A 27,865-nucleotide genomic window follows, 5' to 3' on the forward strand; every position below is an offset into this window, starting at 1 on the left:
GCAATATGAAGGAACCCCTTGGCCCACCCTGGGGAGGCCCCAGGTACCAAGCCATGCAGCTAGACCATGATAGAGAGAGGTGACCTGGAGGCAGCTGGACTGGCCCTGGGCCAGGAGGAAGGGAGCTGGTCTGGCTTCCATTCCCAGGGGACCAGGGCTCCGCATAGGCGGATAAAGGCGTTTTCAGCTCCGGCTCAGCCAGCACCTCGGGGTCTCTCGCTCAGAACCACCCAAATCGCCTTCCTCACCAGCTGGTGCCCAGACCCTCTCTGCTCCAGGCATCCAGGCACTCGGCCACCTCCTCAGCCTCCAGCTCTGTCCCCGAGGCCAGCCCAGCCTCTGCTGGCTTCATTCGTACCCCATCCTTCCCACCTCGCCCCCTGTTCTACCTCGGCGGCTGGCTGCTCGCGCCTCTGGCCTCGCTGGGCGCGGCAGGGAGCTGGGGCATTTGCACAGATGCTCCTTTATTCATCTTCTCCACAACACTGTGCACTCAGCACTGATGAGGGCCCCTTGTCAGGCCCCTCCTGAGGGGCTCGCAGTCGGCCTTGCAGGCTGTGCCGAGAGAGCCCGTGGGTCTCACGAGGAGGGCTCTGGGGCCGGGTGGTGTCCAAGGGAGCCCTCCAAGACTGAGGAAGGGCCCGCCTGGCGAAGGGAACAGCTTGGACAAAGGCCTGCAGATGGGAAACTGGGTATGGCTGGGGCGCAGAATGGGGGGTGGAGGCAGGCCAAGGCAGGAAAGGCCTGGAATGTGGGGGCGAGGTGATGGGGTGCCCCCGGGGCCTCAGTCCTGGTACGGATCACGTCCTTTGGAGGGAGAGGCTGCCCCAGGGCCCCTTATCCAGGGCAAGACCTATGTGCAGGTGCAGCTCATACTAGAGATTTTCGTAGACCATATTGAAGTCACTGTCATTCTCAAATCCATACAATTTCTCCTAGAAAAAAAGGAAAATCAATAAGAAACAATAGGTAGGGAAAAGTTGCACTAATTTAGATTTAGTCGGCAGTAAACAAATAGATGGCTTCCTGGATGGCCGTGACAGGGAAGCCTGTCCTTGTCCCCAAGCCCACCTCGCCAGCCTCTTCTATCACCACTCCACTCCACCCCTGCTCTCTGACCTCCTGCCCCATGGGCCTCCCCTTTCCTGCCTCGGGGCCTCCCTACACGCTCTTTCCTCTGTCTGGGGTGCTCCTTCAACCCCATATGTCCCCCCATTACCTCCTAATCACCCTGCAGGGCTCACTCAGCATCCTTGAGAGCCCCTGGCCCAGCCCTGGTCCTGTCCTTCTCCAGAGGGGACAACAAATGTCTCTGTGTGTCTGTCATATCACCGACCATGTCCCTGAAGCTCCAAGGCTGCTGGGAGTCAGGGACGTGTCCGAGAACCCTGGCCAGCACCCCAGGGCTTGGTGCAGGGCCAGTACTGCCTGGAGTGGCCCAGCCATCCTTGGGGGTCCCAGCGTGGGGAAGCCCTGCTTGCAGTTGGGGCTTAGTTCAGGGCTGAGTATAGCAAGGGCTCTGAGGATGGGAGACTCACCAGACAGTGCCAGCCTGGGCCCCCTGAGTTGGGGGGGGCCAAGCACCAGCCCCCTTCACTTCTGATGCTCTCCCAATGTGCCCATGGGCCCACCCACGACTTCATACTTTATGGTGTCCAAATCTGTGGTGTAGACTTGACTTAACTTGGGACTCATTTGAATTGAGAGGCAGCTGGTTTTGCAGCAAAGTGTCGCTCACCCGCTTTACCAATGAGCAAACAGAGGTGTAAGAGATAATCGTGATCAAGTGAATTGCCTTGGCCCCCAGTACAATAGTAAGAGGGCCCAGGCTACACCAGCTCAGATTCCAGCTCCGACCTTAGCCAACATCATCAGTCTGGGGGCGGCTCGAAGCCTAACGCCCTTTGCCTGATTGGTCAGTGTCCACAATGCACTGTCTCCAGCAGTAGTTACCATGGCTCAGGATAAATCTATGAGGCGAGTGCCATGAGGCCCCTCTGTTCACAGACAGGAGACTCGGGCGCGCGGGGTAGCCCCATGGCCAAACCTGCACAGATGGCAAGGGGGAGGGCAGGGGTTCCAGCCCACCTGGGCTCCTCCCCACTGAGCCATCTGCCTCAGAGAGGGCTGCAATTCAACAGTGGGGGCTCGCGCCCATGGTCCTGTTCACCCCATTTCACAGATGAGGAGTCAGATGAAATGAGGGGCGGAGCCAGGCCGCCCTGCGCGCGCATACCTGGGAGAAGACGCTCTGGCTCGGGGGCGGGCTGCTCGGCATGTGCTGCATGTAGGCGTAAACCTCGGTGTCTCGGCGCTGCAGGGCCTGCGGGAGACGGCGTGAGGGTCAGAGGGCGGTGAACCGAGGGGCCCCGCAGCTGGGCCTCCCCGCCTGTCATGGACCACTCGGGCCCGCAGGAGCCTAGGGGGTGGGCAGCGCCCCGTGGGCCGTAGCCGGTGAGGGGTGGCCCACCTTGCCCAGCGACACCGCGCATGGTCCCACCGCCATGCCTGTGCCGTTCCCTCTCTCGAAGCCACCTCATCCCTTTCCTCCTCTCTGTGCTCTGCCGCCTCCCTTGAACCATCTCAGGGCTCCAGCCAGCAGCTCCCAGCCATGACACCTATGGCCACAGCTCCCATAGGATCCCCTCCTGGCAACCATCTTCACCCTCCTGGCCCAGAGCCCCTGCCCCTGTGCAGGTCTTGACCACTTGTCTACACCCTCTGGGGCTTCCTTGACGCCCCACCCCACCCCAGCCTGCATTCACAGATGACCTAGGCGCCCCGATGGGGTCATACTCTTTTCCCAGCAAGCTGTCCCTGGTTTGTCTCTGGGTCTCTGAGCCTCACCAAGTGAGCTACAATGAGGGGGTTCCTCACTCCCCTGAATGTGTGTCTTGGGGCCACACTCACTCTAGGCCCAGCTATGAGCATCCTGACCAGAGGCCTCAGGAGTAAGAAAGAACCAGGGCTTTGAAATCAGATAAGACTAGGTTCAATTCTCAGCTCTGACACCTCCCAGCCATGGGCAACCCCTGAACTTCTCTGCGCCTCAGTTTCTCTATCCTCATAATGGGAATAATCATATCTATCTTGCAGGCTCAATGAATGATTAAATTGAGATATTGTGCATGAAAGGCCCAGCACAGGGTCTGGTAAAGAGCAGGTGCTTAATAACTGTTGAGTCATCATCAGCCGAATGGTCATCAAGGGAGGCTTGCCGCATCCCTCCCCACTCTGCGGTCACAGCCTGGACCCTCCCTCAGACCCTGTTGGGCACTGGATCTCAAGAGACGAACAGTCGCTGCTCTTTAGGACTGCCAGAGCAGAGCCACCAGCAGCCTAACCAAGAGGCAGGAACCTTTCCTTCCCACATGTACATGTCATATGGATGCCGGCTAGTTGCCAAGGAGGTGGTTTCCCTGGCAACAGGCAAGCAGGGGTTGCTGAGGCAGGCTGGAGAGACAGGTGGTACTCTGAGGCAAGAGGGGGGTTGGGAGGGGAGGAGGGAGGGAGGCGCCGAGAGGTAGCTGGGTGTGAAAACCCATGTAATAAACCATTTGGCTCTTGGGAGACCCTCACTTCAAGGGCATCACTCACAGGGATGGAAAGGTGGCCCTGTGAGTCAAGGGCCATCTGAGTCAGAAATAGAGTGAGTTTTGGGACAGGGGTTTCTGACCTGCCTCCAAGTAGGAAAGGGAGCAGGGTCGCCCCAAGGAGGTGCCCCATTTTCAGTGGAAGGCAACTTCCAAGGTCTGCTCTGGCCTGTCAGGTCACCACACCTGCCCAGAGCCTGGGCCACCACTGGCGAGCCTGGGGCGTGAGGTGGGAATCTGCTCCTCTGTGCACCCAGGCCTGGACCTCCACAGACCCGGCAGCCCCTCCACGCTGGACGCTTCCGGTCACAGAGAGAAGGGAGGAAAGGGGCCTCCTTGCTGACCTCCCGGCAAGGGAGCAGATCTGTGGCCCCCCCAGGCGGCTCCCTTCTCTGTCACGTCCAAATCACACAGGCCGCCTGCCACACACAAGACGCCAGGTCACACAGCCCTGCCGCGGTGGAGTCCAGATTGGAACTCGGGCCTCCCACCCGCCAGGCTGCATGCTCCCACGGGCCTGGGCACGTGGCCGGCGGCTTGCCGAGCCAGGGGAGCGCCCTCTGCCCTGGGACCCCGCAGGCCCCCGCCGCACGCAGACGGCGGCCGTGCCGCGGGCAGGGCCAGCGGTGGGGCTGAGGGCAGGCGAGGCCGCAGAAGTGCTGCAAATTAGCAGCTGGCTGCACAGAGAAGCCGCTGACAAGTCCTGACCTGCTGGCTGCATTTGCATTCAGGGTGTGACCTGCATCACCAGGCTGTGACACGCAGAGTGGCCTTGTCAACAGTACACCCGCTGAGGGCCTGAACCAGACCTTCCCGGCCTCCTGAGGTGGCGATGGGGCCTGCCTCCCTCGGCGTGTGCCTACTGACAGAAGACTGCCCAGGCCTCTGAGCGGGCTGCACTGGGCTGGGCCAGGCTGGGCAGGGACAGAGTCGGGCCCGGGCTGCGCCGTGTTGGGGCCGCGCGAGGCAGCGTTGGGGCAGTGCTGGGATCCATCATGCCATACTGTGTCGTGCTCTGTGCCATGCGAGGACCGCGCTGTCCTGGGCTGTGCTGGGCTGTGCTGGCCTGAGGCTGTTTGTCTGGGACTCATGTCCTTGGCCTCCTGCTGCTCGGTGGGCAATGGCGCTGACCCGGATGGTGGGCGGCGCTGGCAGAGGTGGGCAGCCAGGGCCAAAGTCTTCCTCCAGGCAGGATGAGGCCAGACCTGAAGTCGGCTGCCCCGGACCAGGACCTAATCTGAGGGCCCTCCTGTAATACCCACCCCCCGTGACCAAGGAAACATAAGAGCTGTGTCGTCATGGACACCTGCCCGTAGAGACGTGCGGGACACGCTCTGGGGGCAGGTGGGTGCGAAGTGGGGGCCGTTCGGAAAGGAGAAGTAGGCAGTGGGACGGAGCACTTCCTCTCTAGGTCAAGGTCTTAGAATGCCCAAAATGAACGGAGTGGGGAAGCAGACCAGGGATAGGCCTCCGACACAGGCCTCTCGTGCCAGGCCGAGGAGCTGGCCGCGGGGAGCTTCTGGAGGTTTCTGGGTGGGAAGTGACAGCCTCGGCGGCGTGCTGGGAAGCACCTGCGCCGGCCGCAGCAGCGAGGAGGAGCGGGAGGGGCTGGAGGCTAAGAGCGGCGAGGAGGGTCGAGACCAGCGCGGAGGAGCCGCGCGTCGAATGCTGCCGAGGAAAAGCGACACCACGACGCTGATGCCCCGCGGTTCCCCAGGGTGCCCACCCCGCGCCCGGCGCTGGGCCCCACGCACCCCCGGGCACCTGGAAGTCTTCTCATGCATATGGCAGATTGCTGAGCACCCAGCGCGTGCCAGGCACAATAAGGAAAGTGAAAGGTGGCCATTAGGGCCACGGAGAGACACAGAGAAGGAAGATCGGGAGGTTGTGCAGTTTTAAAAGAGAGGCCAGGAAAGGCCTGGGGAGCAGCCCTCTGGATGGCCACAGAAAAGACGCTCTGGAGCAGAGGGCAGAGCCGAGACCCAGGCCCCGTGACGGAGGCGCGCCCGGAGTGCCTGGGAGCGGCCAGGAGGCCGGCGGCCGGGACCGAGTGAGTGAGGAGGAGAGACGGTGGCGGGACAGGCGGCCGGAGCTCTCGGGGACCACTATCGGCGCTTTGACATCGATTCCGAGTCAGACAGGAACCTCCGAAGGACGACAGCAGTCAGGAGAATGTGCTCTGCAGGCCCCCAACTCCAGCGATCAGCACGGACCGAGGTCCCCAGCCTCTGGGTTCCGAGACCCAGCATGACGTGTGCGCAGAGGCCACACACGCCGTGGGCTAATCCCGGCCGATGGCTGAGCCTGGTAGGGGTGCCGTCGCAGCCTCTCGCCCCGGGTGGGAGACAGACAGGGAGCCCCTGCGAGTCGGGGCTCCCGATGGCCTTGCCGAACCTTCCTGACACTGTGTGGTGGTCGGCGCTTCCTCTCTGCCCTTGGCCGCTTTCCCTCACGCAGGACCAGACCTGCGTCTGTCTGACGGCTCTCCCCGCTTCCCCGTGTTCCCCCACAGACGACTTCCCGAATGAAATGATTGCACGTCTAACCCCGCTCACTTGGTGTCCGCTTCTTGGAGAACCCAAACTCACCAGGGGCTCAGAGCAGAGTGGACATGACCTGTCTGTGGGTGGACAAGCGGATGTGAAATCAATTACAGGACTCTGGGCAAGAAATGGTGGCGGCTCCCACCAGGGTTAGCGGCGGAGGGGCGGAGGCGGCAGATTTCAGGTGTGCTTTCAGACAGGATGTGATGACGGATCCGCCATGAGCAGTGATAGAGAGAAGGAAAGGACAACTCAAAATTTTAAACCCGAGCAACAGGAAGGATGGAGCCATCATTCTCTGTGATGAGGACTGCGGAGAGAGGCACCTCGATGAGTAAAGAATTGGTTTGGGCTGAGAGAGACGCCGATGAAATGTCCAAATAGGGTTGACTCTGGTGTTCAGAGATGTCTGGGCTGGAGACATAAATCTGGGAGCCGCCAGAACGCAGGTGGTCTCTAAACCTTGAGGCTGAAGGAGATCGCCCAGGGAGGAGAGTGAAGGTCAGAGAGGGAGGGTCCCAGGACTGGACTCCAATGGTGAGAGGTCAGGGCTCCACTGGTCCCTGAGGAGGAGCCAGTGAAGGAGGCCGAGGAGGTGTGGCAGCGAGTCAAGGGGCTGTGAGGAGAGAGCGGAATGACCCGGAAGCAACATGTGTCAAGGAGGAGGGACAGCTCAGTGGTTCAGACGCTGCCGATTCATCAAGGAAGGTGAGGACCAGGAACCGACCATTGGATTCAACCATGCAGAGGTCAATGGTGACCTTGAGAAGGAAGGTTTTGGCGAAGAGGTGGGCAGAAAGTCTGACTGACTGGGTCGGAAAGGAGAGAGAAACGGAAGATGGGGAGTTTTGACAGCTCAGTTATAAAGAGTTATGGAGAAAGGGCAGGGTCGCTGGAGGGAGATGTGGGCTCAAGATAAAGAATTTTAAATGGAAGAAATCATGCCATGTCTGCAAGCCATTAATACAATATTGCGTCATTAGCCCTACTTTTTTTTACAGATTATGGAACTAAGACTCAAACTCAGAAAGTTTAAGTAGCAGAACCCATGAGCAAAAGATCTAGGCTTTGAACTCCAATCTGTCTGACCTGCTCCAAATCTATGCTCCTTAATTGGTTAATTTAAAAAAAAAATCAAATTGGAGTACTCTAGCTTTTTTTTTCGTGTCACAAAATATAGTGAGCATTTTCCCACGTGAATAAAAAACAAAAATGGACATAATTAAAAGGGGAAATACACAAATCTACAGTCATATGAGCAGATTTTAACTCACTTCTCTTAACATCTATTAGGCCAAAAAAAAATGATATGGAATATTTTAACAATATGTCAATAAACTTGACCTAATTGACATATATAAAACATTCACATAGCCGTGTACAATGTAAGTTCTTTTCAAGTGCACATGGTGTATGAGATGAGCCATAAGGCAAGTCTCAAAGGACTTTAAAGGATCAAAGTCACATAGAAGATGTTGTCTGGTCACAGTGGAATTAATGAGAAGTAATGATAGATAGTGAAAGATAATGAAATACGACATACCAAAACTTGCGGGATGCAGCTAAAGCCACGCGTAAAGAGAATTTCATAGACTTAAGTGCACAAATTTAAAAAAAAAAAAAAAAAAGAGGAAGATTGAAAACCAATGATCTAAGTACCTATCTAAAGAAAGTAGAAGGAGAGATATATAAAAACCCTTCGCCAGAGGTTGGGAACTAAACAAGGATCCCTATTCGCCATACTGGAGGTCTTAGCAATAAAGCAAGAAAAAAATTTATGAGAATTAGAAAAGGAAGAAATGAAACTTCCATTAGTCATAGATGACATGACTGGGTTCATACATGAGCCAAAGGAATTTACAGAGAAACCGCATTAGAATGAATGAGTGAATTCAGCAAGGTCACTCCATACGAAGTGACTATTCAAAAATCGATCATATTTCTACATACCAGCAATAGACAATTAGAACATAAAATCAACGCGGGGACAACGCCTATATCCTAAAGTGCCAAAATGAAGATTAATGAGAAAAAGGGTGAAAGACCTATCACAGTGCCTGGCACGTAATATGTTCTCAACAAAGGTATCATCATCATCCTCGTTGTTAAATGTCGTTTTTGTCTGCCCAGGTCCAACCCCAGCTGGTAGGAACTGGTCCCACAGCCTAGCAAAGTCTTTAGCCTCCCTTCATATCTCTTTTCTGGTCCTCGAACCTCTCAAGTCACCCTGAAACCGTGGGAGGCAGTTGGATCTCTTCCCACACTGCAGGGAAGTCTCCAAGAAGTCTCAACACAAGCGAGAAAGATGTGCCGTGCAAAACTCAGTCTCTTTCATCAAAAGTAATCTTGTAGAAGGAGATTCATTCACACAGAAAGTTGTTCATGAGACATTGTAACATGAAAAAAAATCTGTACTATTGCATTAAGAAAAAGAGTGTGTGAATGTGTGCATGGGTCTCTTTGTATGTATTTATTTAAAAAGGACGAGAAGGCATAGAAGTCATCTAAAGAAAGTATCCTAGAAGCAGACAGAATTAGGACCATAGTTATTTTCTTCTTTTTGATATATATATATAGAGAGAGATCTCACGTGTGTGTGTGTGTGTGTATGTGTGTGTGTGGGGGAGAGAGAGAGAGAGAGAAATGCTTTTATTTAACAGCTGACACCAGAAATCCTCATAGGGAAATGCTGCGATGAGTTGCTGGAGGAGAAGAGAGAACATGGGGTGGGGAAGTCTGGGGCCACGTGGGAAGCTGTGGCCAGTTGAAATCCCCTGGACCCGGGCGCCGAAGGCGTGGGAAGCACTGCCGTTTTGTGCTCCACTTGGAGCCGTCGGCCTTTTGCCTCGTCCCCGTCTACATTGCCCTCAGTAAACGGGGCCACACTCTGCACGCCCTATGCGTGGGGTTTTGTGGGAGACCAAGGAAGGACCCAAGTTTCACGTGCGAGTCGGGGTGGCAGGGACAGGTACAGTGACAACAAGTACAGGCAGAATCCTAGGGCTGGGGGCAGACCCAGAACACGCCCCTGGGGAACCTGCCGGCCCCCACGGCTGCACCTCCCAGCTGTGGAGCCAAGACCCCAGCCTGGCGGCTCCGGGTCTCGGGGACCTGAGACCCCATCTGACGCTAGGGAGCATTTATCCTTCGCTTACTCTACGACGAGCACATGTTACTTGTGCAACTATAAGAGACATAACTGAAAAAGAACGTTTGTCGCCTTTTCGGCCGCTGGGCTAAGCGGCCGCGTGCGGACCAGGTGGGCGAGCTGGGCTGGGCCGGGCTGGGCACGCGGCCGGGCCTCTCCCCGCGTCAGACCACGGCAGCAATGGGAAACGCTAGGGCAAAATGGAGCAAACAGCGTCCGGCCCACGTCTCCCACTTGATCGGAGGGATAGAAAACTATGTCCCAGCGCGAGGAGGAGGAGGAGTGCGAGGGATGGAAAATCGTTAGGGTGCTAAGGGCGTGGGGCAGCGCCCGATCTTTTCCTCTTTTTGTGATTCTCGTCGTTGCCGTGATGCTGTTTGTGCAATAAAAACAGGAAGGGGTCGGCAAGCTGGTCAACAGTGTCATCTAGTTGGGTGAAGGAACTTTCTCCATTCCTCACTGACACGTACCCTCACTACCCCTGGTTCCAGAAGTGGAGGGGTGGGCCAAGGAGGGGACCCAGGGCACCTCATGTCTACATGCCTCTCAGGGGCCAGGGCCACACGCGTAAGCTCGGTTCGCCTTCGTAGAAAGCCCACCAGGTGGGACCTCTCGTCTCCCATGTACAGATGAGGAACTTGTGGCTCAGTGAGAGACACAGCTGTGCATGACGGAGCCAGGGATCCAGACCTCAGGGCAGGTCTGAGCGATGCGGGGGGAGCCCAGGCCCCGGGGACTCACCGTGTACACGGATTCGGATTCGGCGGGAGGCTGCTCTGAGCCGGCGGCGCTCGGGGCTGGGCGCTTCTGGGCGAGCTGCTTCTGCGGAGCCCACATCTGTTTCTGCAAGGAAGAAAGTCGGGGCTGTCAGGCCTGGGGACGAATGACTCCCCCTGCACAGACCCACCACGGAGAAGGATGGCAGATTGTCATGAGGCCACGCAGAAATTGATCACTCAGCACCTTCCACCCGCCCTTTTCAGGGAATCGTGCCAAATGCTTCCAAGATCTGTGTCAGACCACTCATCTGCCCAGAGATACTGGAAATGATAAAGACCCCACAAGGCAGTGCTCACAGACACAGGCGCTGGCTCAGGGGAGGCAGTGCCAATGTGACGGGGTCCCCAGCCACAGAGCCGACTGCCGTGGGGGGTCCTGAGCAAACGCCGGCTGGACCAGGGGTCCAGTCCCGCTCTCTCTGCCCCTCACTGGCTCTGTGGCCTCGCGCAAGCCACTCCACTCTCTGGGCCGCAACAACCATCCTTTGCAAAACCGTCGCAAAGATTCAGGGAGGTTACGAGGGGGCGAGTGTGTGGCATTCAGGTGGCCCTCAGCCGACCAACGCGCATTTGTCGGGCACTGCTGGTTAGCCAGCCAGCCTGACGAGATGGACGCTGTCCCTGCCCTCCTGCGGCTTGGGACCCAGTGAGGAGACAGACAAGGAATGAGCAGTTTTGCCCAAACGCGGTCCATGCGCTGACCCTCAGGGACAGAGCCTCTGGCACACGGGGAGGGGCCAAACGCCTTACCTGGCAGGAAGGTGCGTTTAAGGCCTGAAGGCCGAGAAGTTCATTTGGAAAGAGAGGGGAGAGAGTCAGAGGGGAAAGCGTGCGCCGAGGCCCGAAGGTCTCCGGGAATTTAAAGACAGTCAGTGCGGCCAGAGGGAGGCGGACCTGCCCGGGAGGGTCAGGGCGGCCACACAGGGGTGCGTGAATCACGAACCGTGGGGAACATCCGAGGGGCCAGGACGCAGCCCCGGGAAGCTCGAGCCGGCTGCTGCGTGGCGCGCGAGGGTGGCTGTGGAGCCGGGGTGGTGGGGAGACAGAAGGGGGCGGGCGCAGTGGGCTCCTTCCGAGGCCGTCCCACCGTCCCCCTTCATGGCAGGCACCTCGTTGCCAACCGCGGAGCAACAGCAGCCTCCTCTCTGGGCAGGAGCTAATTAAAAACCCTGGCCGCCTGCCAATCCCCAGCCCATTTACAGGGGATTAGCTCTTGAGAGCTACTTCACTCTCTGGCAGAAGCCAGCGCCACCCCCAGTCGCAGCATAATAACGGCTCAGGACTCAGGACGATGGAGCCGGATGATGGAGCCTCACCAGGTACCAGGCGGGGCTCTAGACGCCGCATGACCTGCCTTATTTCGTTTGCCTTTCAACCGACTTGCGAGACAAGTTTTCATATCATCTCTGTTCCATTCACGAGGACATGAAAGCTCAGAGAGGAGAGGTGACCTGCGTGAGGTCACAGAGCCAGGAAGTGCTGCAGGTAGAGTTTGAACCCAGGTTTGTCTGATTCACCAAGAGGCTGACCTGACGGTACCTGGAGTTTTCGCTCTTCCGTTTTGTCTGCATGTGTAGCTCTCCCCGACAGCGGGATGGGCGCCGGCATCCATGTCACGCTTAACAGTTTGCAAAGAACTCTGGGACTCATTCTTATTGTCATTTAATTCTCATAATAGCCTGAGGAGGTGGGCGTGGGATTTCCACTTGACAGGGGGCAACTGAGGCTTGTCCACCTTGTCCACTGCCCGTCCCAGAGGCTCCCTGTTCTCAAACCTAGCTCCTCCCCTGACCACCTGTTTTAAGGGGTCTGTCACGGTCAGAGGCTGAGGCTTGCCTCAAGGCCACCATGGGGCTGCCCGGAGCGCCACCATGGCTGGTGGGAGTGACAGATGGCAGGGCCCCTTCTGGCCCCCGTGGGGACCAAGACCCAGGACTGGCTTCGTGGCACTCCTACCGAGATCGGCGGGGCCACTGCGGGGTCGCGGAAAGGAGCCCCAAGTCTGCCCGAAGGCCGGGGCAGACTTCTCAGGCCTTGTGCTCTCTCCCGAAGACGGGAGAAGAGTCTTCTTCAACGTGTCCCCGGCCACGGGAGCAGCACGTGGAATGGCACAGTGGCGGGCGCATCGGGACGTGTCGCAGACACGCGAGAGGACGAGCCGTCAGACAGGAAGTGGCCGGATGGAAGGCGACGCGAGAGGAGCTGAGCGGGGGGGCTGGCGAGGGCGGGGCCGCAAATGGCGGGGTGCTGCCGTGTCTTCACCGGGGCAGAGGTCAGGGTTGGTGAGATTGGCACTTTATAAGGCCCCCTCCAGCTGCCACAGCTGTGGGTGGACTGAGAGTTGGGAAGGGCGGTAAGAGGAGTGAACGAGCTCCGGGAGCGGCAGGCCTTCCGGGGGCTGATGAGGGGGCCTGGGCAGGGTCCCGGGGAGCACAGAGGGAGCCCCTCTGGAAGAATGGGGCGGGCGCATTTTGCTCCAGGCATCGGGACGCTCTGCCCCTTGGAGCCGGCTTTGCCTCATCGGGGGCTCTGTCCCTGGCCATCGACACTCCCTTCCAGTGGTGATTTTCAAATGACGGCACCGATCAGTGCGGTCGTCAGTGGCTCAGGAAGCCTGTAGAGCCTCCCTTTCCTCCTCTGCAGAACGGAACGGGAGCGGTGCCTTTGGCCTGCCCGCCTTGTGGCCTGGCCACCTGCGACTCATCTTTCGGGTCTCAGCGCTCACTTACCCCGCCATTCTTTCCACAAACACTCACAATGTGTCAGGCTCCCCCAGGCACTGGGGACACCAAGCGCCTGACCCCTAGGGCTTATGTTCTGGGGGAGAGAGGGGGTGGACAGTGATGGGCCCCTAAACAAGGGTGTGGGAAGCAGAGTGAGGGGAGACGAGTGTGGAAGTGGGGAGACCCACGTTCCAGGTGAGGAGCCGATGGAAGCCCGGCCCGGTCGGGGGAAGGCGGACTCAGGGACAGGGGAGAAGGGGCTGGATCTTGGACAGAAAAGGCTGAAGAGTCCTGGTTTCTTGCAACGAGATCAAAAGGGACCTGGCGGTGACAAGTTCGCAGCTGAGGCCCAGGCACAGGGAGGGCGGAAGGGGCCACAGGGAACACGTTACAGGACCAGTCACCAGGATTCCCTGCGGGGCAGGCAGGCGCCCGCGAGCGTCCCTGAGCCGCCGTGACGGGGGAGGGGCCATGCTGCCGTGCACCTGTGCGCCTACCTTCTTCCACAGCAGCAGAGCTGTGCCCAGGACACTCAGGACACTCAGGATGCCGATGAAGCAAAAGAACAGGACCTTCTGCGAGCCCGGTGGGGGCTCTCGGTAGCCCGTGTCTAGGAGGGGGGCCGGGAAGCAGAGAGGTTAGCTACAGCCCACCCCACAACCCCCAGGCCCCCATCCCTGCATTTCCTGTACCCAGGGCCCCCCACACCACTCCCCTACGAGGACCCCCAGGCCCAGCCTCTCCTGAGGCCCTCACAGCCGCTGCTTTGGCCGAGTCCCTTCCTGGGATTGCCGCCTGGTTCTCTTAAGGCCAGGACCGGGCCTTTTGCTCGGTGGCCCCTTCCTCAGTGAGCAGGCTTCGCTGAGAGCCATCTGCGGAACGCTGGCCAAGTCACCGCATCCCGTGGGGCCTCCTCTCCTCCGCATGGGAAACAGTAGTCATACGGGCAGGTGTGGGAGGCCGGAGGGGATGGGTTTTTCCTGGGCCTGGCAGGTGGCCGGCCTGCACAGGGTGGGGTGGTGGGGCGAAGGGCATAACCCGGCCTGTCCCCTCGAGCCATCCGTTCTTTCCTCCTTCCACCCTGGCTGGCAAAATGCCGCAGAGTGCGGACCACATGCCAGGCACATCGGCGTCTGTTATTTATCAAGCGCTTCCTATTACCAGGCTCCAAGCCTTGAAGGCAGGATCTCATTCATCCCCATACGAGCCTTTGACAGGCGGGGTATTGCCATGAAGACCAGGCTCAAGGTTACATCTCGGCAAGCAGCAGGGCCGGGGTCCACACCCAGGTCCATGGGGCTCTGAAGCCCCGGCCCCCATCAGTGGGAGTCACAGAGGCCGGTCAGAGAATTACGACTTCGTCGATGAGCTGTTCCTAATTTTCTGGTGTCATCACTCCTCTGGGAACGTGCTGGAAACTAAGAATCCATCCCCAGAAAGTTGCACACGAGCCGAGCGCTCGCTCATAGGCCGTGACACACACACAGATGTGCACGTGCCATTTTGCACTCACCTGACACCCATCTCATGATGAAGGGACACCGAGGCCAAGGGGACAAGGGACCCTTCTTAGGCCGTCTGCGCCCCAGGCCTCTGCACTGTCCACACAAAGGTGGATGTCCCGGCACACCTGTGTGGCCAGGGGCTCCCCCAGGATGCTCTGTTCCGCTTCGCAAAAGCCAAAAGACAGGCAAACCACCCCCGCTTTAGATCCTGTGCCCCAAACTCGGCCACAGGAAGCCCCCAGGCTTCGGCCTGGGAAGAGCCACGGAAGAGGCCTCACCTCTGACCAGGACGAAGGTGCCGTTCCCGTGCTTTCTGACATGCGGCCAGTCGACGGAGCAGTAGTAGGTGCCAGTGGCCGATGCGCCAGGCGGCTTGAGGGTGACCTGGCACTGCGTGGTGTGGGTCTGGTTCTCTGTGCCTGGGCCGGTTTGGCAGTCAGCCGGCTCCTTGGCGCTCCTCTGGCCCTGGAGGTCCACGTGGTAGTAGCGGACTATGAAGGTTTTGAATTCTGGGGTGTACAGGTAGATGATGCTGCAGTTGAAGGACACGGCCTCATTGGCCAGAGACACCAGGATGGGGGCGCCGGTGTGGACCACCAACTGCCCTCCTGCAGGGGAAGGAGGAGGGGAGAGGCTCACTCTGCAGGCTGCTCCGGCCCCGCCCGCTTCCCGGCGAGGCCCGAGGCTCCCAGCTCCACCTGGCACGTGCTCACTGTGCACAGGTGTCGTGCCAGGCGCTTCATACATGTGACTCTCCGACTCCCAACACACCCAGGGCACAGTGCGTGAGAGCTCCGTTTAGGAGAGGAAGAGTCTGATGGTCAGGGAGGCCAAGCTGCTGGCTTCCGATGTCTCAGGGGTGGCGTGTAGCTGCAACTCCACCCAGGGCTGAACAGCTGCAGACCCCACGTTGCCACCACAAGCCTCCCCAAGGCCAAGATGCCATGTTGGATAACAGCACAGGTCTGAGAAGACCCACAGCTGGTGAATATGGGAAGTAAGAGGAAGGAGGTAGGGAAGAAAATAAACACTTCCTGGCAGGAAGAAGCATTTCCCGGCAGCGGCCGCACAGAGGGGGGCGGGCAGCTGTGCTCTCCCCAGCCCGGAGGGGGAGCCATGCCAGGCACCCAGAGAGAGCTTGGCATGCGTCTGAGCTCAGAGAAGAATTCGTCACATTTTTTATACAGAACATAACGAGCCATCATAATGCCCTGAGAGCAGTCTTCCGACCATGCCTAGGTGTTCCACAGGCAGCTGTCTGGCCGTGACCATGATGTTCAATGACCCTTACGGAGTCAGGCACATGGGAGCCACCCACTCCCCACCTCCACCCTCACCGCTCCTCATCAGAGGCACCTAGGAAAACAGTTAGAAAACCCCCAAAGCGACAGCCTGCCCGGGCCGGCCCTCCTGCAGGCTCCTGAGATGCTGGCCAGATTCTGGGCCGGGTCTGCAGCCGCCACCTCCCCACCCCCGGGCCCCGGTCACGCAGGCAAAGCCCTCAGCTGCCGTGTGCCTGGTCCGCTCAGCACCTTCCTTCTCCCGCAGCCAAGCAACAGACAGTTCTAAATTGAGGTCGGCAGCGAGCAGCCAAGAACATGCTGGCCAGGTTGTTAATCGGGAGAAGATCACGCATCTGAGACGCTCGGAGGGAGCAGCGAGATTTATTTTGTTGGGGAAAGTGAGGCGTGGGCCTCCCGCCTGCTGTGCGGGGCTGGCGCGAGGCCAGGCTGCTTTTTGCTCAGCTCTCTTCAGCTCAGCCCTGAGCAGGGTCCCACAGGGGGAGGCCAGGCCCTCAGGGAGACTGGGGACAGGGATGGAGATGGCCCTTCTCACTAGTCTGTCCCTCAAAGCTCCCGCCACGCTGATACTTTGAGTTTCTTATTGAGCAACTAAAGGGACATCCCTCCCCGCAAAGATCCGAAGTCCCCAACCAGCGTCTGCACGTCACAGTGGGTCGACTTTGTCACACATCATTCCTATGACAAGTCTCACGCGCGGGGAGCCCACTGAGCCGGCGCGGGCCTCCCCTCTGGCGGCGGAGTGGGCGGGGCTTCGCAGCACACGTTCAGCCCAGGGCTCCAGGGCAGGGTGGCTGCTGCTGTTTACCCATAACAGTGTTTCATTGGGGTCACGGAACAAGAAGCATTGACTGACTCAGGGCTGAGGTTTGTCTGAGTCGTGGCAGGGGTAGAGTCGGGGTGCGGAGGCACGTCCCCCAGAGTCCTGGGTGGGCCGGAAAGGACAACAGGCAAGACGGTGAGATGGACATTACTCGCCCTGCCCAGTGGCCCTACCTTGCGGTCCTGCCCCCGCTTTGCATCTACAGCTGCCGTCCCCGCCTGGAACCTCCGCCTCCCAGACGCAGCTCAGCGCGGGAGCCCCTTTCCTGGCTTTTATCCGCATCCTCCGGGGTGGTTCTCGCAGTGACCCCATGAGGCAGCCAGGATGAGGGCGCCAGGCCAGCGTCTCCTTGCGGGGGTCGGGAGGCTGGAACCTGATCAAAATCACCAGGAAAGTGGCCAAGCCAAGGACTGCACGGAGGCCTTGCCACCTCTCCCGGGGCCTCGTACCCCTCTTCTCTGTGTATCTAAGAGGCTGCTCCAGGCCCAGGGAGGCCAGACACACTGTCAGCATCACAAGGCCACCTTCCTGTTCATTCTGGCAGGAAGACATTCATTCATTCGTCTTTAAAAAAAAAAAAAAATTCTCTTCATTCGCGGTATCCTTCTATAAAATGATGGAATCTGCTGCTGCAGTTAAGCTGATCTTTACAATTCTGGGGGGACTCCATAAAAAAACAGACGACTGTTGTTCTATATTCTTCCGGGATTCATTATTTTAAGGTCAGAGGGTTAGGATCATGAAAATGCATCGCCCTGGCTCAGGTCTGCCACAGACAGGAGGACCTCAGACCTCGGATGAAAACGCTGTCTCCAAAAAGTGAGGCAATGAGGCAGTTTCTGTCAATCAATAACAGCAGCCAATCTGGAAACAGCAGGCCAGAGACAGAGGGCGGGAGGGAGGGAGACCTGCAGTTGGGTTCCAGCCTGGCAATGTAGCTAATTGCCTCCACCTTCCCCTCTTTTTATTGAGGTGTCAGAACCCCAGAGCCTGGACCACAGCGGCTCAGCTCCCGTCCCCCTTCTCCTGGACCTGGGCCTCCAAGAGAGGCCCCTTCCGGGGTGCAAGCTGCTCCAGCTGACTGCCGAGCATCCCCCTGTTATGGCTCAGTGCTACAGAGAGGTTCATAGTCATTTCCAATGCTGGTCGGGGGCGGGGGGGGGCAGGGGGGAGGGTATGCTGGTGCCCTGGGGTCTGAAGGTCATCAGTGAACTGAAAGCAGGAACAGGCGTGTGATGGGCTAGAAATGGCCCAAGGACAGAGGGCCCAGCTCCCCAGAGCCACCACTGCAGCCTGGCCTGCCTGCCTGCCCAAGAGCTTGGTTGCTTATTAGGCTTCTCCGAGTCCTCCCCTCCCCCACACAACTGCAATCACGGAAGGTTAGTTCAATGGGGCAGCAGCACAAGCTACCGCCACCGGGCCCTGCCCATCCCCACTCTGCAAGAGACAGTGTTTTCAAGGGATGGCGCGTCCGCCACCCCTCACTTCTCCGCAGCTTCGGGGCCTCAGGGACTGACTGCTAGGAAGCCAGGCTTGGCCGGAAATGGGAGTGGAGGTGCCTGGGAAAAGCCCAGGTTTTGGAGGCACCAGGCCTGGGTTTGGATCCCGGCTCTGCTGCCTAAAAGCTGTGCAAACTTGGGCAGGTGGCTTTCCTTCTCTGCAGCTCGGTGTTTCCCCTGCAACACGGGAAAGTAACAATGCCCACCTTACAAGGGCTGTCACAGGATTGATGAGGCCAGGACGATTCACTGGCTGCCATAGGGCTAGGCTCCCTTTCCCCAGAAACAAGGAGGTGGCAAGGAAGTCAGATGAGTCCCGGGTCCACCCTGTGACAGGCCCACAGTGCAGACCCACGTGCAGCAGGGGTGGCCAACAGAGCCCTCCCCACGGCAGGCTCCTCCTGCTTCACCCCCCCCACCCCGCCCCCCCATGCCGCCCTGCTGTCTGTCACCCTTGTTGGGAAAGACTTTGTCTACCAGCCCTGGGCACCTGATTCCTTCCTTTTCCTGTTCTTCTTTTGAATCTGCAGCCACTTGAACTGTGGGTTTGAGAGCTTGACAGCTCCAGAACCCAGCTTCCTCCCCTGCCCTGCCAGGGCCTGCCGGGTGCTGCCCCCAGGGATCCACAAGCCATCCAGCTGGCACTGCCCCAGTACCCACCGGAGGAGACCCAGGAAAGCAATTTACAATGTCAAGGCAAGCAGTTTAAAAAAACAGAATACGGAACATTTCATGCATAGTAAAGGCACCATTTGTGACTTTCTGGTTTCAGCTATATTCTTACAACTGGGTTCACACAGGGTCATGCTATAACATACATCCTTAACTTTGGGCCACTATTTAAAAAAAAAGTTCTGAGTCCCTAGCCTGGAGGGTCCAGCCCACACCTCTGGGCCCTGCCCAGCCCGAGTTGCCCCGGCCCTCCACTCACTGCCCCCAAGACGCCAGGCTCCTGAGCCTTCGCCCACACTCTCCCCAAAGCTCAGAATGCGCTCCTGCTCCCTTCCTCGCCCTGTTCCGTGGGGTCACCCACTCGGTCTGCAGGACTCGTCTCCTCCCTGAGCCGCTCCTGGGTGTGCGGCGTCCCCCGCCCAGCACAGACTCCCGGGCCTCGCTGCCAAGCCTCCGGATGACAGGAGCTAACGCCCTGGACACGCTCCCCTTTCGCAAGTGAGAAACCTGAGGCCCAGAGACGGGAAGAGCTTTGCCCAAGCAGCACAGCTGGTCGGCGGTGGAGACGGGATTTTAAGCTGGGTCCCTTTGGGTCCTTAACCCTACACTCTATGCTGCAGTTTTAAAACCTCGAAGCAAGCAAAAGGAAACATTTCTCGGATGAAAGAACAGTAGCCTTTTAAAGGGAACTAAACAATTCAGAGGCCCTAGATTTGGGTCATGTAAGAGCCCGACATGTCTGGCCGCACATAGGGGTTTGGGGACACTGGCACTCAGAAGTGAGCCTGCAGCATTAAGGGGACAGCTTCTTTTGCCCAGCTCAAGCAGAGTCTGCAGCTTTCAGAGCAGAAGCAAGAAACCCTATGAGCCCTCTACAGACTGGTCCTGTGGCAGGGCCAGCCAAGTGTCCAAAAAGGGCCAGCCAGCGTCCCTCTCTCACTGCAGTGATGACATCCCAGCACCCCCATGATCCGGGACCCTTGCCATCTCTCGGCGCCCCCCCCCCCCCAGCTGCTCCTCTCCCCATCCAACTCCTGGGCCAGGCCTTGGCCCCAGCTCGCCCTCTGCCTGGAACTCAATCCCTTCAATGGTTCTGAACGTCAGCATCGCGGGCCAAGGGCATGAGAGCCCAGACGTGCTGATCAAAGGTGTCCATTCCGACTAAGGTCGATTTCAGAGGCAAGCACTTTGATTCCCCGGCTACAGAAGAAAGCGGTTCCCACGGTCTTTATTTCAGACGCGGAGTTTTGCCCTCCAATTTAATTCTGGCATCTTTCCGAGCCGCGCCTTTCTTCAAAGGCCCGCATGAAGACCCAGCTGCGGGGCTGATGGTTTCCTCACCGAGCTCCAGCTCCCGCCGGCCGTTTGCCTGAGCACGAATGCCAGGGTGCCACGGAACGACGGCGAGCCTGGGGGACACACGCATCAGACGCGGCGGCGCGTGGCCGACCAGGGGGCGGCGCGGAGCCGGCGTTGGAAGGCGACCCTGGAACCGCCGGCGTGTGTCCGGCGCTCTGAGCTCCGATGCCGTCGGAGCACGGCCGTCGGACCGGCCGCCGCGTCTTTCCACACCTCCGCGTCGGGGAGCTGCGCGCGACGTGGCCGGCCTCGTGGGCCATTTCCACAGCCTGCCCGCGTTCTCAGGCCTCCACACTCTGGACCCTGGGTGCACAGTGACCACGCAGGGACACGAACCAAGTGCACAGTGTCCAGTGTTTGGTCCCAGGCATGTAAAAGCGTCATGGGTGTTAATTGGTATTTTTATAATAGTCGCCTCCTTTTTGGCTGGGTTTGAAAGGCAGGCTGCTCACACTTTGGAGCTAGTTGGCGGGTGTGGCTGGGGGCAGAAGGGGACTCTGTTTTCCTCTTTATACCCCTGCTTCTCCCTCAAAGAAGGGTGTCAGGATGCGGTGGAGGTGGCGTTAGCGCCAAAGGGGCGGGGCAGGGGTTCTGCTCCTTGCCTCTGAGTGGAGCAGCGGAGCGAGGGGGTTAGTCCCTTACCGGAGCATGTCCGGGGGTCCGGGGCGTGTGCCCACACCGGCTTCCGCCAAGGACGGCCAGGCCCCACCACCGCCACGCCACTGGGAAGGGAGCTGACAGCAGGAACCCGGGGCGGGGCGCCCCGGGGCGCCCCCGCCAGCTGGGAGGTGACCAGACCTTGGACTGGGCCTTTGCGCGTTTTCTGAATTATAATTCTTTGGGTTCCCTGCCCCCTCCCCCATTATTAAAGTGAAACAGACTCACTGTAGAAATCCCAGACACCGCGGGGAAGGATCAAGAACGCGCAACTTCTCTGCAGCTCTGCCTCCCTTACATCACAGCTGCGAACCTTTGATCTTCCTTCCCCCTCTTCACCAAGAGGAACTTGGAAGACAGAGCAGGAGGCAGCCGGGCTGGGGTGGAGGGTGCGGGCCCCGAGAGGGTCTTTAAGCACAAGAAAGCTCTTGGTGAAGCTTCTAGAAGTCTTGACACAGGGCACCCAGTTGGAGGACTCAAGAGCCTGGTGGAGTCGAGGTGGGGGGGTCAGGGGGAGGTGGGGGGTGGAGGGCCGACTGTTGTCCTAGAAACCTGGCAGAGCCTCTGTGGGCTTCTAAACTGGGAAGTGACATGATCATATTTCATGTCGGAAAGATGACAAGAGAAATACTGCAGAACCCCAGTCTTCCTCAGCCGCCTAAACTCTTGAATTAGTGGCTCATTCGGGGGGATTTGGTGCCCCCCACTCCCCACCCCCGGTCTCCTTTTAAAATATAAACGCTTCTGGCTGTCGATACGCTAATTCCTTCCCGGAGACACCTCCACCAAATCACTTTCATCCTGACTTCTCTTAAATCTCTTCCTCCCCAAAGGTCCCGTACCCTCCGGGCACAAAATCACTCATTGTCCTCCATCCTCCCGTCCAGCCTCCTCCCCTCCCGCCACACAAGGTCAGCAAAGACCCTGGTAACTGTGGCTCCCGCTGGTCCTGGCCTTCACCCCGACCCTGCAGACACCCCCCTCTCTGACCTTCCCTCCTCCACTCAGGTCCCCGTCCCCACCCCCCACCCCCCATCTTCCACCAGCCTACACTTTCCCTCTTCGCCCTTTCTCTGGCTTTCCTTACACAGCCCATCTCTAAGGTTAGGTACTTGTTCCCTGGCTCTGTCCGCACCCTCACCTGCCCCAGGTGAGCTCAGTCACACACACCCCCCACCCTCGACACACACACACACACACACACACACACACACACGGGAGGAAAGGGTAGCCCAGGACAAGGGGCTGGGAGGAGGGGCTCATCTACATGCAGCGCAGCGAGGCGGGGGCCAGCGGACGGCAATGAGGCTGTCTGCCCTCCCGTCAGGGGGACCTCTGTTGTGTACCCAGGTTGTCTCCTGGGCCCCCAGCTTTTTAGGACAAGGTCTACGAAGCGGAGTTGCTGATTCAATGGGTATGCACGTTTTAAATTTTTGTATGTGTTGCCAAGTGGCCTTCAGAAATGGGCCCTTGGACGGTACGACCAGCACTGTAAAGAGAGCCTTCTCTGCCCCTTGGCTTGGCCTGGGCTGGCCCGGGGTCCCCTTCCCCCGGCCCGTCAGCAGCAAGCAGGGATCTGGCCCGGAGCCTCAAAGGGGCTCCAGCTCTGGCCCCACTCTTTCCCCACCACAGTCCTGGAGGGGAGCAGACACCCGCCAGCCCACCGTGCCGCTGCTTCCAGGCACCTCGTCCCCGTGGTCAAGGCCCCCGCCACCCCTCCCTGGGGAGTCCCAGGGGGTCTCGGATGTTGTCACTGGCCAGAGGCTGACGCTGAAGGGTGCTGAGCACCACGACGGAGAAGCAGGGCCTCGGAGTGGTTGGGAGACTGGGCTAAAGCCTCCCAGGACCCAAACCCAAGTCCCTGAGACTGTCCTCACCAGGGGGCCAGGAGCTCTGCCTGCCCATTTCACATCTACTTCCTCCCCTCCCCCTTTCCAGGCTCACCCAGTCGCACCCTTTCCTTCCCCTGCCTCGGGTCCCAGGCCAGTGCCTGACACCCACACTGGCGTTACAGCGAGGCCCTTCCTGGACCCAAGCAGGTGGCGGCGGGGCACGGGGAGCGAGTGAGGGTCGGACGCTTTTTCCAGGTCCCTGTTTACCCGGCACCCCTATGCCCACTCTGTCATTCATAAGACTCGAGGGGCTGGTCACTCCCCCTGCACTGAGAGGGGCCCGAGACTCAGGGCGGGCGGGGGACTCACCCGAGTCCCCCATCCCCCGGTACTGCCCCTGGACCCCAGGCACCCATCCTGGTGGCATCAAGTGTCCACCCTGCTCGGAGCCACTGCCGGCGCTGTCTGTGGCCGAGGAGTTCGCCGTATCCTGCCATCGTTAGTGCTTCCTGGGCGTCGCCGGGGGCCACGCCAGGAGTCAAGGATTCGAGGCTAAGTCAGTGCGCACAGTTCCCGCCCCCTGGAGGCTCACCCTCCACGCTGCGAGGCGGGCAGTGGGGAGAGAAGCAGCCTCGGTGGGAACATGTCCCCGGGAGACTCGGGGCACACGTGCGCCTGGGGACCACATGCCCGTGTTCACGGCCCCAGCCGGGAGCCCCCTGAAAGGACGATCGTAACTGAACAAACTGCAGTCTCTTCATTCAGTGGGATGCCGAACGCGCCCTGTGACGGTCTGATAGGAAACACTTCCTGCTCCGCTGGCCGTCCGGTCCCTACCACAACAACTCGGCTCTGCCGTCACAGGGCGACAGTGGTCAGAGGTGATCTACGAATGAATAAGCGTGGCCCTGTGCCAATAAAACTTTATTTACAGACACGGAAACGTGAATACTGAATAATTTTCCCGTGCCCTGAAAGAGTCTTTTGATTTTTTTTTCTCCGACCATTAAAAAATATAAACACCTTGTGTAACTCGCGGGCTATACAAAAAAAAAACAAAAAAAACCGGTGAGCTGGATTTAGCCCACAGGCCGTGGTTTGCAACCCCAACTCTTTAGCAATGAAAACCAACTTTGGCCACGTCATCGACTGGATATATCTTTAGAAAACATAACCCTGAGTGAAAGAAGCAGGTCACAAAAGAAAACACATGTTGGCATTCTGATTACACAAACGAAGTTCAAAATCAGGCAAGACTGATCTATACCGTGCAGGGGCGCGCAGTAAGGGCGAGAGGGGGGTGTCCTGTGGGGGACCCAGGGGCTCTGGAGCACGGGAACACTCTTCTTGACCTGAGCGGTAGTCACACAGGACTTCGCTTTATAATATTTATTGTACTTTTCTGCATGTGTTTTACATTTCACAATTGAGAAAGAGAAAGCAGCAACAATAGGGCCTGTTGGATCAGCGTCTGAACCTCCTCCCTGACAGGCGTTTATAATCCGCCTGGCGCTACAGCCCACTGGGGATCGCGTCCCACTGCTCTGCTGAGCGCTGCCCCTCTCCAGGCTGAAGCTCTCCCGTTCCCACCCCCTGCTCTGCCTTCTGGCCTCCCAGCCTTTATCCGTGCGGGGCCTGCCACCCACCCACCGGCCCTGCCTCCTGCCCGTCTCAGCTCCGCGCCTCCCCCCCAGCCTCCCCCTGCCCCACCTCTGCCTGCCTTTCTGAAAGCTCTTTATTGGGATTAGACAAAGATGAAAAAGCAGAGGCCAATCCTGACAGAAGCCAGAGCTGTGCGGGGAGAGAGGCAGGAGGCTCCTGAATGTCCTTTGGACAACAAAGGGAGCATTGACACCTGAGTCAAGAGCAAACGGGAGGAGGGGAGGCAGGAGGCAGACCAGAACGCGGGACTCCCGCCTCCGGCCACGGGTCGCGTTCTCCAGGCTAATCTGCTCCCACTGGGCTGACAGTGAGGGCTGTGGCTCATCCACCCCACACACGTTGCCAGGCCTAGAAGTGGTCCTCCTCAACGAACATTTGAAAAATAAAAACAACCCAGAGCTCTAGAAAAGCCCAGGAAGATAGAGGCGACTGACGTTTGCCAAGGACAGTGGGGCTCAGAAAGGTCAAGTAACTTGCCTGAGGGCACACAGCAGTCATTAGAAGGCAGGACTTGGACCTGGTGTGCCAGGCCCCAAAGCCCTCGGAGGTGCCTGATGCCTGGTGGGAGAGGGCTAGAGCAGGTGTGTGTGGCGGCTCCCAGGATGCTGAGCGGCAGGCAGGCTCGGATGATTCACCTCACGGCGCATTTGCCCGTGGGCCGCAAGGGGCTGCAGGACCCTCTGAGAAAAGTAGAGTTTGCAGAGGGCTCAGGAGAGCAGAGGAGAACAGGCCTGGGTCCTGGCTCACAACAGGAGGACGAGGGTTGCAAGCGAGGGAGGTCCTGAGGTCACTGGGAAGGTCGCAGTGACCCCCAGGAGCCCGTGGACTCACCAAGATGTTGAGCATTTTGATCGACTCGGCCAGGCTGGCAGGCGGCTGACAGTCTCCGGGCCCTAACCATGTGGCCTGACCAGCCGGTCTCAGGATGTGCTACCAGGCAGACCCTACTACAGCACCCACTTAACAGATAAGGCAACTGAGGCCCAGTGACATTAAGAACCTGCCTAGGGTGGCGGGGTGAGCCGCAGAGCTCAGCTTCGAACTCAGGCTGAACGCTGCTGCCCTGTCCACCCTGCGTCACGTGGTGGTTTAGGGATACGACGCACTGACCCCGAGCTTCAGGGACCATGCTCCCCAAGGCCCCCTGGGGACACAGCTGCCGGTAACAGGCTGGGTGGGTCTTGGTGCTGGCAGCTCATGGAGCTCGTTGTACCAAGCTGATGGCAGATGTCAGGGGAGGTTTGAGGGGTGTGGGATGCCAGAATTCCCTCATCAAGCCCATAAAGCTCAGAGACGAGAGGGTGGGGGAGGGGCACGGAGCGCGGCAGACGGAGCTGCAGGGGCAGCCGCGGGAGCGGGCGATGGGTGCCGCCTGCCGCTCCCAGGGATCTAGGAGACCGAAAGGGTGTTTTCACCTCTTGTGAAAGAGCAGAGTTTCTCTTCTGTAGAGCGTTTGCCGCAATACTGGGGGAAACCTGCGGTTTGTTTGCCGTCGAGAGATTACAAAAGCGCTTTTCACACCAGCACCTTGCAAGGTCCCTACTCAGTTTCCCGGATGTGCCGGGTCCCTTCTGGGGAGGAGGGACCACACACAACGAAATGCCAGGAATTTGGGGAAATTAAGTTAGAAATATTGGCTGTCCCAGCAAGCCGTATGCCCTGGGGCCATCCTTGCTTGCCCCGGCCCATCTCTAGGGGTGCGAGGTGACCAGATTCAAGGGGAGGTGTGGCCGGGGGCTGGCTGGAAGTCTGTTGCCTCTCTGGGGAGCAGGAGGTTTTCTCTGTGAAGAACGTTCTTTAGAAAGAAAGGCGAGAGGAGCCTCAGAGCCCACTGCCAAGGGTCTAGCTCAGAGCCCAGGTGGACCGAGGGTCTGAACCTGACCTCCGCTCACCTGCATGGTACCTGGTACCAGCAGAGACAGCTCCTCAAGGGTGCCTCCCAGGGGGCTGAGTGTCAGTGCGAGTTCGAAACCCAAAGAGGCTGCTACGTGATCATCACAGCTGTTGTTGTTTGTGGGGAGCAGAGGGAGAAGCAGCCAGGGAGGCAGTGTGAGCCTCCCCGACGACGTCTGGGAGAAGAGGGAGGAACGCACCCAGCCTGCAAGCCGGGACGCGGGGTCCCGGGAGCCCTAGAGGGTCAGTGCCGCCCAGGGACATGGCTCGAGGGACCCCAGTGTGGGCCACACTGGTGAGGGACAGTCCCAGGGGTTCTCTGGCCCGGACGAACTCACCCACCCCAAGGCCACGCACCCCAGGTTCCTGGCTTGGACCCAGGCCACTCAGCTTCTGAGGGGGGCCTGGGGCAAGGCAGGGGGACAGCGTTGGCCCCTGGAAAGGCCTACGCTTGTGAAGATAATAATGCGGCCTCTGGTTGTATTTCAGGAAGTGGGAGGTGCCACCCTTTCTGGAAACAGTGACAGTTCTGCGCCCTAGGTTACGAGGCTCCTGGTGGCCAGCCGCTGGCCTCCCCTCCTCTCCCTGGCTGACGCTGAGCGTGGCTCTGCCACTCGGCAGGTTCGGAGCGGTGCCTCCACAGCATTCCTTGGGCTTGAGCTGTCCCTTTCCGTTGACCTCTGCCACCCGCCCCAAGCCCCCAGGCGGCAGCCATGCCCGCCCCCCACCCCCCCTTGTTTAAGGGCTGGGAGGTCAGGCCGAGCCGGGAGGGAGGCCGCGGACACAGCAGTGAGGGGGGAGCGCTGCCCCCGCCCCTTCGAAAGCCACCTTGGCGAGGCGTTAGCTAAACATCTCCATCTCCGGGTCCCCAAGGCTTCCCCTGCGAAGTCTGCGACATTCAAACGCAACCAGCAAATCCCCCCGAGACTGGAATTAGCGGCGCGGCGCGGGCGGGCGGGCGACAGCCGCTCGACGGGGAGCCAGCGAGCACGTGAGAAGCAGGAAAACCCTACCTGCCAGCCGCAGGGTCCAGGGCCACAGGAGCAAGCCCAGCAGCCAGGGGGCCCTGAGGGCGGCCGGCGGCCGAGGCGGGCTCTCCATCGGGGCCTCGCGGGCAGTGTCCCTCCTTCCTCTTTAGTTCACGGGGGGAGATGGTCTGCCGGCGGCCAGGTTCCCCTCCGCGCCCCCGCCAAGCTCCTCCCTGGCCGCCCTTCTGCTTCCTCAAGGCCCGACTGGGCCGGCTCCTGTCAACAACCCCGGACTTCCCGCTCGAGTAGCAGGAAGGCCCCCTCCGGGGAGGCCTGGGAGCCAGGTGAGGAATCTGGGGCTCACTCTCTGGCCTGCAGAGCAGCTGGGCGGGGCCGAGGCCTCCCAATGCGCCGGGCGGGTGGGCTTCTCCCCTCCTCGGCCCCTTCCAGCTGCTGGCGGGTCCAGAAGGCACTGGCGGCTGAGCGGGGTACAGACTTGTGCGAGTCTCTCCAGGGCTTGGTTTACCTGCTCACCTCTGGAACTCTTTAAAAATAACCACGTTCACAGAAACTTCCCCTGGGAAACAGCCCAGGAGGCCCCTCCCAGGGGTCGGGGCGGGGGTGGAAGTGTTTGGGCAGATCCTGGAAGGGGCAGGCAGTTAGGGTGACGGCAGCCGCCACAAGTCCCCGGCCCCACGTGGTGCCAAACGTGGGGGCTGGTCCTTAGCCCAGCGAGGGCCACCCTGGGTCCCTGCAGAGGCCCAGGCAATGTCTCCTCTGTAGCCCACCTCAAATCTCTTTCCTCTCGGCGGGTTTCCCTAAGCCCGAGCCCACCCCCTCCGCCACCAGGAGACATGTGAGTCGCTTCCCCATCCGGGCCCTCGCCACAGCCCCTGTCCTTGCTTCCC

General features: G+C 59.3%; 1 protein-coding gene across 1 annotated transcript; it reads right to left on the minus strand.

The window, feature by feature from the left end:
• Positions 1-417: 417 nt before the first annotated feature.
• NFAM1 (NFAT activating protein with ITAM motif 1) lies at positions 418-27,141 on the minus strand. Its single transcript, XM_016135792.2, has 6 exons — positions 27,003-27,141; positions 14,570-14,899; positions 13,284-13,396; positions 10,026-10,127; positions 2,237-2,323; positions 418-935 (listed from the first exon to the last, which is right to left on the minus strand). The coding sequence occupies exons 1-6, from the start codon at positions 27,088-27,090 to the stop codon at positions 876-878; spliced, it is 780 nt and encodes a 259-aa protein (XP_015991278.2). The 5' UTR covers positions 27,091-27,141; the 3' UTR covers positions 418-875.
• Positions 27,142-27,865: the final 724 nt, after the last annotated feature.

Source organism: Rousettus aegyptiacus, unplaced genomic scaffold (genome assembly GCF_014176215.1).
Source record: "Rousettus aegyptiacus isolate mRouAeg1 unplaced genomic scaffold, mRouAeg1.p scaffold_m13_p_2, whole genome shotgun sequence".
NCBI lineage: Eukaryota > Metazoa > Chordata > Mammalia > Chiroptera > Pteropodidae > Rousettus > Rousettus aegyptiacus.

Excerpts from the sequence above, each read along its gene's own strand:
- NFAM1 (XM_016135792.2), bottom strand. The coding sequence starts at position 27,090 with ATGGAGAGCCCGCCTCGGCCGCCGGCCGCCCTCAGGGCCCCCTGGCTG. Across the intron at positions 10,128-13,283 it reads CTCTGCTGCTGTGGAAGAAG|AAACAGATGTGGGCTCCGCA; the intron begins GTAGGCGCACAG and ends TCTTCCTTGCAG. Across the intron at positions 936-2,236 it reads GCCAGAGCGTCTTCTCCCAG|GAGAAATTGTATGGATTTGA; the intron begins GTATGCGCGCGC and ends CTTTTTTTCTAG.